The 13,187-nt window shown below is 43.8% G+C and overlaps 3 protein-coding genes across 6 annotated transcripts in view; all 3 read left to right on the forward strand.

The window, feature by feature from the left end:
- Positions 1–13,187, forward strand: part of TSPAN3 (tetraspanin 3) — a 939,276-nt gene that overhangs the window by 290,199 nt on the left and 635,890 nt on the right. The window lies entirely within an intron of this gene.
- Positions 1–13,187, forward strand: part of SCAPER (S-phase cyclin A associated protein in the ER) — a 220,411-nt gene that overhangs the window by 181,682 nt on the left and 25,542 nt on the right. For all 4 annotated transcript variants that reach the window (XM_083698190.1, XM_083698191.1, XM_083698192.1 and 1 more), the window contains one exon: positions 3,246–3,395. In XM_083698190.1, coding sequence (XP_083554316.1) covers positions 3,246–3,395 — 150 coding nt within the window. The remainder of the gene's footprint in view (positions 1–3,245; positions 3,396–13,187) is intronic.
- The window catches only part of ETFA (electron transfer flavoprotein subunit alpha), a 284,709-nt gene that overhangs the window by 146,871 nt on the left and 124,651 nt on the right, over positions 1–13,187 (forward strand). The gene's annotated exons all lie outside the window — the stretch shown is intronic.

Raw genomic sequence — 13,187 nt, forward strand, 5'->3', positions numbered from 1 at the left:
TATTAGACTTCCCCTTGTTACGTATATGTGTTTATACAAAATCCATAGAACTGGAAGCAGGACTTCCTGACACCCATCTCCCCTTTGCTGCCAGACATGTGCATCCTTGAAAAGCTCCTGGAAGTTGCGGGGGGAGGGCAGGACAGAGTCATGTGTCCTGTGGTTCCCCCTCTTTTTTTAAGTGAGTGCTGCCTAAGCAATTTGGGCAAGCAGCTCTTTTTTCTCAAAAGGTGATGAGCCCAAGTGCAGGACTATGGGCAGCATGAAGATTCAGATAAGCACAAATAATCCCCAAGTTCATAGGTACATTTTCCATTTATCTTCAGAGTCTAAACAATTGGAAGGCGTCAGGAAGAAGCAGTGCAGGATTCTGAACTGGTATTAAAACTGGTTAAAGAGGAAATACATTGTTTCCTTGAAAAATGACTTTTAACATTTATATACAAACTCTGGTGCCCTCTGGTCTGTTGTTATCAGTGAAGGTTAAACATGGTCCACTAGAACATACGGGAACCTGTGTTGGGGAAAACAGACTAAACCCAAGAAGATGTCAGCACGTAATACACTATAGTAAATGACTCTGAGGCAATCTCCTAGGGACGCCAGTGCAAGGAGCAGTTAAATGAATGCCAGAAAAGCTTTTCCTGCTGCATTCTAGCTAGACGTGGACCCAGCGGCAATACCCTACCCTTACAGAAGGATGGGCAGAAACAGAACATAAGACTTCTTCTATCTTTCACAGTCCCATTGCTTACTCAGAAGGCAGGCAGCTGCTCGCTTGGTTCTGACTTTGAAGTGAGGTGCTCCTTAGGCTGGTGACTAATGGTGTCCTGGTCCTGAGTCACAGGGGGGTTGGCCCTCAAACTTGTTTTGACTGTCGGGTGGTCAACATTTGTGTCTTACCATTCTCTTAAGTGCCATGATGTTTAAGGGGTTGATGAGCACAGCCAGAAAGATCCCTCTTCCTGAAGCCAAATCCAGAAAGTCAGTGAGTGGTCAAGTCACTGCACAAGTATACCTGCAGCCTGGAACCTTGTCGTGGAAACCATGCTCTCAGACATGGCTCTCGAATTCAGAGCTACACCTGCCACTTTTTGAAAGTACATGTACAGTAGCCCTCTCAGGGCCCAATGGTGGTCAAGCAAGCAAGGTATTAGGACTTGGAAGAGATTTAGTGAAATGACCCAGTAATTTGAGGGGAAGGGCTTAATAAAATTGTCCAACATGCAACTTTGTTTCTTCAAATCATTTTGATTGGCTGTACCTATTGAACTCAATGGGCCTTACTTCAGAGTCAAGCCTCATCCCACTCAGGGCCACTCAAGCTGTTTTGCTACTAAAAATACAACAGTAATACCGCAATAAATAACTAGCCATTTGCTGTTCTTTCATAATACCCAGTGCAGGGTTCCTCATTTTGCCTAATGGTAAAGGTGGCCCTGATTGGGACCGCCAATTTCTGAGGAAATGTTTCTCTGAATCCCAGTTGCTGTGGGCTGTTGCCTTCATGCCCCGTTTTTGAGCTTGTGGGGGACATCTGGCTGAATCTTGAATTAGGTGAGACGGTTGTCTGATCCAGCAGAGCTTAAGTTCTTGTGAAATTGCGCTAGGAAATGTTTTATCATGGCATATTAATTTGGGTGATGGAAGGTGTATCTTTCTTTTTAAAGCAAATATGGTTGTTGGAGGGAAGGAGGGAGGGGAGAAGACCAGTGGCGGAGCTTCATGCTCTGGCACTGGGGGACAGAGAGCAGGCGGGGGGCCGCCTGTGGGGGCAATGCTCGCCCAGCGCGGGTGGGCAGCCGCGATGGCACCCTGCTGGGATCGCGCTGGCGGGGGGGGGGGGTGTGCTCCCCCTGCACTCCTCTTCCTCCGCCAGTGGAGAAGACCCCAGCTTTCTGCTGAATTTTGGCTGGCATGTGTCCACTCTGCCATGTAGGTTTATGCAAACTCCAAGACAGGGAGCTAAGAACTGTAGATGGCAGATATTTTCCCACAGGCCTATAGGGTTGTTCCATTCAAGCTAGTAGACTTTGATGTTCTTTCTTCATACATCACGTTTCCCCTTTGACCTTGTGTCGCTTTTTCTGGCTGACATGTTTATTAAATAGAGGCTGGGGGCTGTGCAGATAAAGTGGGCTTCTCCAGAATAAGCAGGGAGCCCCTTTTCTTCTCCCTCAGCCAACCATCACTTAACACACACACACACACACAGAGAGAGAGAGAGAGAGAGAGAGAGAGAGACACAAAACCAAGCTAACAAGGATCTTCTTCTTTTGATTATACCTTACCAAACAATTATTTAAAAGTACTATCTTTTTGCTTCCAACAGTGTCTCTTGGAATATTCAGTGCCTTCACTATCCTTTGGTATCCTGCTTCTTGTTTGTGAAGAGTGATGATCTCTTCTCTTACCTTCTTGGACCATTCTCTTGACTAAGCCATATTTTTAACATGCAGCCAAATTTGACACTCAGCAAACCCCTAGCCAGTTCAGGAGAAGCCAGTATAAGCTGCAATTTCAGCTGAATTTGAGGAGTTATTGTTTCATGTATTTTTGTGTTTTTATATTGTAAACCACTCTGACCTTCGGAGGAAGGGCAGTATAGCTATTTAATAAATAGTAATAATGTTTATATGTGATATGAGGGTGGCTGTTCAGCACACTCACAAATTAGTAATTACCGCATTAGTAAAATAAAAAAATATTTCTTTTACTTTTTTACTGATTTTTTTTATTAGAATTATGCTTTCTTGGAAGATACATTGTTAAATTGGTCTGATTAAATTGGGTTTTTAATGCTAACAGAGTGCCAGCAAAGTCATCTCTGCCCTTTTAAAATTAAAATTCACTCTTATTTACAGTAGTGCACATTAGGAATATCATGCGGTAGGGGGGAGTGAGACATGAATTGAGAGAATACGCTTTGGTTCGTTTAACCAAAAAACAAACACAAATCCTAAAGCACTGTATGACTAGTTTATCAATTTTTTACATCCTGAGCATATTACAAATTCTGAGGTAACAAAATGTGCTTTTTCATAGAATTTTGAGTTGGAAGGAACCCCAAGGGTCATCTAGTCCAACCTCCTACACTGCAGGGTTTGGGATGCAAGGTTCTTCCTGAAGTCAGTCGGCACAAGCCAATGGCCAGGTTGCAAAGTCATGTGATTTGTAGCAATACCTCTCTTTGGTTTCATTGGGAATCTGCAAAAAGGTGTAATTTTTCTTTGTTTGTTTTTCAGTCTATCGTGGGCGCTGAAGGACTGTCTCTTGCGTTCCGACACATTATAAGCTCTTTGCTGTGGCACTGTTCCCAGCACACCTGTGAAGCCCTCTTGCACGAAGTCATTGTGTGCATTGGCTACTTCACTGTAAAGCACCCAGATAATCAGGTAAGGCCATCCATTTGCAGATTACAGCTCATCTGAGGTTGCCACTCAGAGGAGGCCCTTTTGCCTTTCTTAGAGCAAAAGAGCACAGAGAAGCCACAGCATAGCATCGCCTTTTCTTTAGGGTGCTAGTGAGAACACCCTTACTTTTGGGATTTCATTTAGTGGTGGTTCTCGGTCATAAATTTGATCCCAGTTTTTGTCAATATCATTGCTAATGATGCCGTGTTATTTTTCTTACATCAAAGAATGGCTCTTAGAAGGGTTCCTTCTTATGAAGGTCGCCCCCAAACCTGCACCTAAATATCACTTGAATTAAACGCTTTGTGTGACAGACTAGGAATTCACTTTCACTTTCTTGTAACTGTGGCTTATACTGGATTTCATGCTTTTTGCAATATTGGAAGGAAGCTGCAAGATTTAATGTATTTTTTGAATTAGTCCAAAGATTCTGTTCTACTTTGTAAACCTACCAATATCCCCATTAAAAGAAGAGGAGGCCTTCTTGGATCCCGAGTGGTCAGGGGACCTGAAATTGGGCAATATCTTTATGAGGACTGAAACATGGTATATAATGGTATATAAATAAATACTGTAATGTAAACAAAGTGTCAATGAAATTTGAGTCTGCAGAAAGGTAAGCAAGACAGGGAGGGTAAGTGAGGAAAAGTTGACTTGATGTTGAAACCACATTGTTGGCACTTGATGTTAAAATGAAGGGTAAGAGGAGACTTCAGACTTCGTAGACACATGTAGTGCTGCACTGTTAATTGGATCAGACTCTACAAGCTGCTGTGCAGATCTCTGGTTCTGGCACCTTCACTTGAGCTTCTGGGACAAAGAATATGATAGATAGTTCCCATTTTAAAAAAGAAGTTTATTAGTGTATTAACTCAGAGCAGAATATGGTTTTTGGTTTTGGTGTTGAAGTATTTGGGCATTTTGTTAGCCAATATTTTTCTGTGCTCCTCTCCTCTCCCATTGATTTACATTACTTCCTCAGCACCTGAATGCTTTTATACTAAATGCATGGTTTGCCTGTAAACATGGAAACAAGTGAATTTTTCCACTTGTGAACCTTACTACAGGATTCCTGAGAACTGCTTTGGTGCTGCAATACCTTTAGCCCAACGTGGAGCAGTGCATGCACTTTGCGTGGGAAGATGGGAAACTGCCATAGACTGAGTCAAGACCATTGGCCCATCTAGCTCAGCTACTCTGACTGGCAGCAGCTCTACATAGGTTCAAGCAGTGGTCTGCCAGCCCTGCCTGCACTCTGACTGCACTGGCTGCCAATTAGTTTCTGGGCCCAAGTCAAAGTGCTTTTTTTTATTTATAAAGCCTTAAATGGCCCAGGACTGCAATGCTTCAAGGATCGCCTCTCCCCATAGGAACCCACCCAGATTCTGTGATCATAATGTGAGGCCCTCCTTCGCGTGCCCCTTCCCCAAGAGGTCCAGAAGGTGGCCACACAAGAAGGGGCCTTTTCTGCAGTGGCCCCCATTGGTGGAGTGATCTCCCCAGGGAGGCTCTCTGGGCACCACATCATTGCATATCTTTAGGCACCAGGTGAAAATACTCATTTTCAACCAGGTCTTGGGCTGTTAAATAATCAATGGCATTTTAAATGTATATTGGGAGGTGGCATTAGTATTACTATTATTATATGCATTTTGCGCTTTTGTGTTGTAAACCACCCTGTGACCTTCAGATGAAGGGCAGTATATAAATCAGTAAATAATACCTGGGAATGTGGAGGAATGTACCTGGGAACTTCTCTTCCACCCAGCTCAAGATCTATAGCCCACCGCCATCCTTTTAGCATGACAATCGCTAGAGGTTGAGACTCTTTGCCTTCTCTGGCACCAGTCCTTCGGAATGCTGACTCCAGAGCTAAAAGCAGCATTTTGGAATATGGAGCATCATTTAACTCCAGGGGAGCAGGATCCAGAGACAGGCCTCTGCCACTCCTTCCACACGCCCTTCTGAGCGTATTTTAGTTATGCATTCATGCTGAATTCCCAAGAGGCAGGACTGCACTCTTTGAATTCCCATTGCAAAATAAAAGTGGCCTGGTTGGCATACAGAAGTGCCAAAATTCCTCTTACAGGTTAACTTTTTTATTTTATTTTTGGCAGAAATTTAGCGACAGATGTGGCTCATTAGAAAGGGCTGGGCCATGCGAGCGTGCCAGGAACAGCAGACAGCAGAGATTCCCAAGACAAGTCCATTCTGTGCCCATCACTGCTGACACTTGTGCCCCGAGGCAAAGGTCTGACCACCTTGCAAGCAGGCACTGTGCCACCATGGCAGATGGCCTTTGTGAGTGCAGCCAAGAGGCAGAGTCTGAGGCTGTGTTTCCTCTCAGAGTGCTAGAGGCTGTATTGCTGCAAGGTCTCTTTTTTGTAAGGTTTAAAAGTAATAAATATTATTTAAAATAAAAAAAAAGACCTGGGAGAGCACAGAGTTCAAATCCCCACTTAGCCATGAAGGTCACTGGATGACCTTGGGCCACTTGCAGTCTCTCAGCGTAACCTACCTCACAGGGTCAATGGGGGGATTGGATGAGGAGGGGGAGAACCACAGGCGCCACCTTGAGCACCTTGAAGGAAAGTTGTGGTATAAATGTAATAATAAATAAAATAAAATAGATCCTTAGGTGCTTCATAGCTCCATTTAAGAAGCTAAACAGAACTGGGCCTTGCTAGTGCCTGGATGGGAAGCTTCTCTCTTCTGATGTTTCAGCAGCATTGGGGCAATAAGGGCAAGATGCCGATCTAAAACAATCACTTGGTGACTCCATCTATGGCTGGTTATAACAGCTGCATGGACATATGTTGTCATGCTTTGGAAAACTGTGCCCCCTTTGCAGAGATTTTTGTTGTGTGAACTTCTCACCCTCAGTAGACATGTATGTATCTTAATTATTTTTATTTATTTATGTACAGCCCTTAATCAGAGGATCATGGTTTACAGGTAGATGTATAGTTCCATATATATTTATTAATAGAGGTCTGGATTTGATTGTTTCCTCAGTAGCCTTGAGTACATTTCAGAGTGGGAAGGCAGATTTGGGAGGGGGGATTTTAGCAGCGCTTTCGTTTTTAGAGTGCCAATCCTTTCTCCCTTTTTTGGCCAAGGCTCTGAAAAGGACTCTGAGCATCCTCCTCCCCTTCTTCCTCACTCATCGCCTTAAAGGGGTCAGAAGACCAAGTCCTCCCCCTCCAAAGTGGAACATGGGAAGCTGCCTCATGGCGAGCCAGACCACTGGGCCAGCTGGCTCAGGATTAGCTACCCTGATTGCCCACAGCTCTCCAAACCTTCAGACAGAGGCCTTTCTCAGCCCTGCCTGGGGATGCCAGAGACTACCCTGGGACCACCCTGCTCCAACTATGGAGGGCATCTCATAGCAGATTCTGAGCCCCAGAACTATGCACGCTTGTGCACGCACACACACACTGATGCACACATAGTTGTTTCAGAGAGAAAGGGAAGGTTCAGCCTCTGTTTGACCCCAAGTCAGCTGTTTGGTGGCCAGGATTTCCTCCGCATTCTTCACACTGCCACCTGCAAATCTGGCAGAATCCCCACACTTTATTAGCCACCATTAATTCTGTTGGCTTAACAGGTCCCACGATACCATGGATGGGTGTACAAGTGAAACCGGAGTAATAAGAGTAATGCTCCTGCCTTTGGGTAAGCCAATCAGGGGCTTACTGTGGGATTACAGTTTCTAATTCAAAATGTTGTCTTTAATTAACAACCCTCTTGCAACTTGTGGCACTTTTGGTTTTCTCCTTGCTATCTGATCTAATTAATGAACACAATTAGTATGTGCTATCAACTGTTGAACTCATTTGCATTTTATATTGAATGTGGTCTGATAATTAAATTAACATGAATGACAGATGAGCTGGCTTCCCCCACATTACTGTAGTGGGAATTTTAAAAGAAACAAGCCTTTGCATATCCATTACAAATATTTTGTAATTGGGCAAATCTTTGCAGATTGAAGTACTTGGACACATGAACTTGCATGACGGGATGCAAATGTGGTTGGCACGGTTCATTTGTCCCACAATGCCCCAAATCATAAATCTGACAACATAGTCCTTCAACATAAAACATCAGCCTTGTGTTTTACTCTTTTTTGTCAGCTTTACAGCTCCAAGACTCTGGAAATGCAATGCACAAATGTTATTGTTCTGAATTGTGTATTTGATACAGACTGACTCAGAATTAGTAGCTTGGGGAAAGATTTTAAACTACATTTCTCTAAATTTAAAATATTGATTGGAAAACAATAATCTTTTGGAAGGAATGTGAATAAATATTCAGAATAATTTGCTGTTAGATTTAATGAGCAGTTCAGTGCGGAACTGCAGTGGAACACTTTGGGCATCATCAGCACATCTGATGGAAGCATTTCGTTAAGAGAGACCTCTTCATATCTCATTTATACCCAAAACTGGGTGGGATCATAAAGTTACTTTCTTGGGATCCAACCTCCCATGTTTACACCACTGTTGTAAAAGATGCTCACAGAACGGGATGCATTTTGGTTACGTTTTAGACATTTACAAGGTACTAAGTAACTGAAAATTGAATTTTATGTGAAATGGGCATACTCTTGTTTCTTTAAACAAACAAACACTAAAATCAGCTGGTGCATAATTAACTTTAATGGCAGATAGATTCAGGTAGGTAGCTGTGTTGGTCTGACACAGTCGAAATATATTTAAAAACTTTTTTTTTAATTGTCCAGTAGCACCTTAGAGACCAACTAAGTTTGTTCCTGGTATGAGCTTTCGTGTGCATGCAAACTTAGTTGGTCTCTAAGGTGCTACTGGACAATTTTTATATATATTTAATGGTGGAGGTGGTGATGTAAACTCATACCTTCATTGGATCATATTTTCTTCCATTAGCTGTAGTCATATTCTTCAGGATATAACTAATAATCACTCTGGCCTACTAGTAGCCTTTCAGAAGAAAGTGGCGATTGCCAGTAGCGACCATTAGGCAATGTCAAAAACCACTCTTTTTTAGTTACAGATAGGTAGCCGTGTTGGTCTGCCATAGTCAAAACAAAAAAAATTCCTTCCAGTAGCACCTTAAAGACCAACTAAGTCAGTTCTTGGTATGAGCTTCTTCAGATGCACTGAAGAAGTGTGCATGCACACGAAAGCTCATACCAAGAACTGACTTAGTTGGTCTTTAAGGTGCTACTGGAAGGAATTTTTTTTGTTTTCACTCTTTTTTAGGCATACAGTGGCACCTCGGTATACGGACTTAGTCCATTCCGGAAGTCCGTTCTTAAACTGAAACTGTTCTTAAACCGAGGCACACTTTCCCTAATGAGGCCTCCCGCTGCCAGTGCCCTTCCACTGTTCGGATTCCGTTCTTAGACTAAGGTAAATTTCTCAAACCAAGATGCAATTTCCGGTTTTGCAAAGTTTGTAAACAAAATCATTCTTAAACCGGACTGTTCTTAAACTGAGGTACCACTGTAATTCCATTGAATATGTCATTTCTTGTGAGGCAAGATGATAAGTCTTAAACACTAGAGTTTTTACAACTAAATAGCTCAATTTAGGCAGTAGTTCCCATTCGGTGGTCTGTGGACCCCGGGGAATCTGCACAGCCCACCCAGGGGACCTGTGGCACCATTCACGTAACAAAAACTACCATAGAGATACCAGAATTTTCAAGAGTTTGGAGTCCATAATCCTGCCTTTACTTGCTAGGCCTGTAACCAAGCCTGTCATTCCTTTCCCTTCAAGGCAATCCTGACATCAAACAGTAATTTAAAAAAAAGTCAGCCCTGACATAATGATGAGAGCCGCCGTCTGTTCTGACCCATGCGACAGCTTTATAGGCTGTAAATCTTCGGCTTTCTCTCTGACTATAGTGGATTCAGCAAGGCAGAAAAACAGTGACTTGCTCTGTGTTTAGGATATTCTAATCCAACAGATCTCAGAAAGCCGGGGATTTTTTCCAGCCAGAACTCACTGGACCTCAGTTCCGGCCCCTCTCAGGTGGGCGCCATTGCCATTCAAGAGAACAAGGGAGGTGTTCATTGTGAGTTCCAGCACCTCTTTTTCTAGAAAAATAGCATTGCAGAAAGCTATATTATGAATTTTCAGAGACAATGGATGGACATATCCACCATTTGGGGATTTTTTTCTGATAGTGATTTCAGTCCACATTCACTGAATTTGCATATTTATCTACAGTGATTGGAAAAGGTATTTGATCCCCTGCTAAATTTGCCCATTTGCCCTCTGACAAAGAAATGACCAGTCCATAATTTTAATGGTAGGTTTATTGTAGCTGTGAGAGTCGGAATAACAACAGAAACCCAGAAGACAAAAGTCAGAGATTGATGTGCATTATAATGAGTGAAATAAGTATTTGATCCCCTATCAACCAGCCAGATGTCAGGCTACCTGGTATCTTCACTGTATGTAATGAGCTGAGATTACAAGCACCTGTTGTAAGGGAGAGGTCTTATCTGTAATCCCAGCTCGTTACAGTACCTGTACAAAAGACACCTGTCGACAGAAGCAATCAGTCCATCAGATTCCAAAGTAGCCACCATGACCAAAACCAAAGAGCTGTCCAAGGATTTGAGACCTGCACAAGGCTGGACTGGGCTACAAGACTATTGCCAAGCAGCTTGGTGAGAAGGTGACAACAGTTGGTGCAATAATTCGCAAATGGAAGAAACACAAAATAACTGTCAGCCTCCCTCGGTCTGTGGCTCCATTCAAGATCTCATCTCGTGGAGTTGCAATGATCAGGAGAATGGTGATGAAGCAGCCCAGAACTAACACGGGGGGAACTTGTCAATGATCTCAGGGAAACTGGGACCATAGTCACCATGAAAACAGTTGGTAACACACTACGCCGTGAAGGACTGAGATCTTGCAGAGCCCGCAAGGTCCCCTTGCTCAAGACAGCACATGTACAGGCCCATCTGCAGTTTGCCAATGCACATCTGAATGACCCAGAGGAGAATTGGGTGAAAGTGTTGTGGTCAGATGAGACCAAAATCGAGCTCTTTGGCATCAACTCAACTCGCCGTATTTGGAGGAGGAGGAATGCTGCCTACGACCCCAAGAACACCATCCCCACCATCAAACACGGAGGGGGACATATTATGCTTTGGGGGTGTTTTTCTGCTAAGGGGACAGGACACCTGCACCACATCAAAGGGACGATGGACGGAACCATGTATTGTCAAATCTTGGATGAGCACCTCCTTCCCTCAACCAGGGCATTGAAAATGGGTCGAGGATGGGTATTCCAGCATGACAATGACCCAAAACACATGGCCAAGGCACCCTTAATGGAGTGGCTCAAGAAGAAGCACATTAAGGTCCTGGAGTGGCCTAGCCAGTCTCCAGACCTTAATCCCATCGAAAATCTGTGGAGGGAGCTGAAGGTTTGAGTAGCTACACATCAGCCTCGAAATTATACTGACTTGGAGAGGATCTGCAAAGAGGAGTGGGACAAAATACCTCCTGAGATATGTGCAAACCTGGTGGCCACCTACAAGAAACACCTGACCTCTGTAATTGCCAGCAAGGGTTTTGCCACCAAGTACTAAGTCATCTTTTGCAAAGGGATCAGATACTTATTTCACTCATTATAATGCACATAAATCTCTGACTTTTGTCTTCTGGGTTTCTGGGGGTTTACCTGTTGTTATTATGGCTTTCACAGCTACAATAAACCTACCATTAAAATTATGGACTGGTCATTTCTTTGTCAGAGGGCAAATGGGCAAATTTAGCAGGGGATCAAATACTTTTTCCCCTCACTGTAGCTCTCATTAATTCCTATGTGGTTAGAGCAGTGTTTCCCAACCTTGTGCCTCCAGATGTTTTTGGCCTACAACTCCCATCATCCCTGACCACTGGTCTTGCTAGCTAGGGATGATGGGAGTTGTAGGCCAAAAACATCTGGAGGCACAAGGTTGGGAAACACTGGGTTAGAGGCTAAGTGAGGTCTTCTCCAACAGCCATTTGGCTCCTCCCTTTCCAGGGTTGTCTCCATTCACCGCCATTCTTCATGGCTGAATCAGAAGCAGAAGTGAGACACTGAAGCCTTCTCTATTGACCTGGTTGGGGCCAGTTGCCATTTTGACCCTCCCCTCTCAAACCTATCTCCTGTATTGTCCATTCCACCAGATCTTTTTGTGACCATGTGAAAGAACTGTTCTTGGAATTACTCATTTTCCTATCCACACTCTGTTCTCCTTTTAAAAAATAGTCTCTTTGTTTGCATGGCATGTACTTTTAAAAATTGTATATTTTTATTACACCTGCTGTCTGAATTCAAAAAGCTTAAGGAGCTACTAGGTGAGATCCCATGGTCAGAAATACTCGAAGAGAAGGGAGTCCAAGATGGATGGAAGTTTCGAAATATTGAAGGTCCAAATGCAGACAATTCCAACAAAAAAGAAAATGAATCTATTTCACTAGTGAAATCACTAGGGCACTGAAAACTCTGCTCACTCATGTTTAAGCAGCTCACAGAAAAAATATGCTGTGTGACAACATGGTACAATTACAGATAGGCTAATGCCAGAAAATAATTCATCCTAATCGTCCCTGAAAAGAGTAGCGAAAGCTGTAAAAGATTGGCGAAAGCTGTAAAAGATTGGCGAAAGCTGTACTGGGATGCAGTCTCAAAAATGATTGAATGATCTTGATACGAATCCAAGGCAGACCTTTTTGTTGGAATTCTGCCTCGGTCAGAGGGATGCGCCAGTCTTCCAGGCACCGGCAGAATTCCTTTCCAGACCTCCCTCCTGCGACTCCCGGCAGGAAACAGTCGAGGTCCGTTTCAGCGATTTTTCCCAGACTGTGAGAAAAACACACCACTGCTTCTCCTCCTCCCTGCTCCCCAGGGAGGGGAATCAGACTCAGACAGAAACGTATTTACATGTCTTTATTTCTGTCTTTCGCAGCCATACAGATAAAGATGTCTGCACTCTTCGAACAACAGAGAGAATCTCACTCCACCCATGTACATCCTGTACAGGTCATATGACACACACTGAGCTCACATCCTGTGCTCAATAAGGGGAATGGACTGCCCCTTTGTTCCCATGGCAACAGTCACAAACATCCTGTTTGGCTTTGCAGCCACCTGCAGCTGACTCAGCTGCTAGAGCCTTTGCTTGCTGCAGCATTGCTGCTTTATGGTAACACTTTTAACATCACAGTAATCCAAGTTTATGCACCAACTACTGGTGCTGAAACAGCGTTCCATGTGCTGCGCTGGTGCTGGCTCGCCAGAGCAGCTTCGTCATGCTGGCCACGTGACCCGGAAGTGTCTTCAGACAGCGCTGGCTCGCAGCCTCTTAAGTGAGATGAGCGCACAACCCTAGAGTCGGACACGACTGGCCTGTACGGGCAGGGGTACCTTTACCTTTACCTTTTTACTGGTGCTGAAGAAACTGAAATTGACCAATTCTATGAAGACTTGCAACATCTTATAGAAATGACACCAAAGAAGGATGTTCTTCTCATTACAGAGGATTGGAATGCTAAAGTAGGGAATCAAGAGATATAAGGAACAACTGGCAAGTTTGGCCTTGGAGTTCAAAACGAAGCAGGGCAAAGACTAATAGAGTTCTGCCAAGAGAACAAGCTGCTCATCACAAACACGCTTTTTCAACAACACAAGAGACAACTCTACACATGGACATCACCAGATGGGCAGCATCGAAATCAGATAGATTATATTCTCTGCAGCCAAAGATGGAGAAGCTCTATACAGGTA

The sequence above is a fragment of the Podarcis gaigeae genome (assembly GCF_964106915.1).
Source record: "Podarcis gaigeae genome assembly, chromosome: 9".
NCBI lineage: Eukaryota > Metazoa > Chordata > Lepidosauria > Squamata > Lacertidae > Podarcis > Podarcis gaigeae.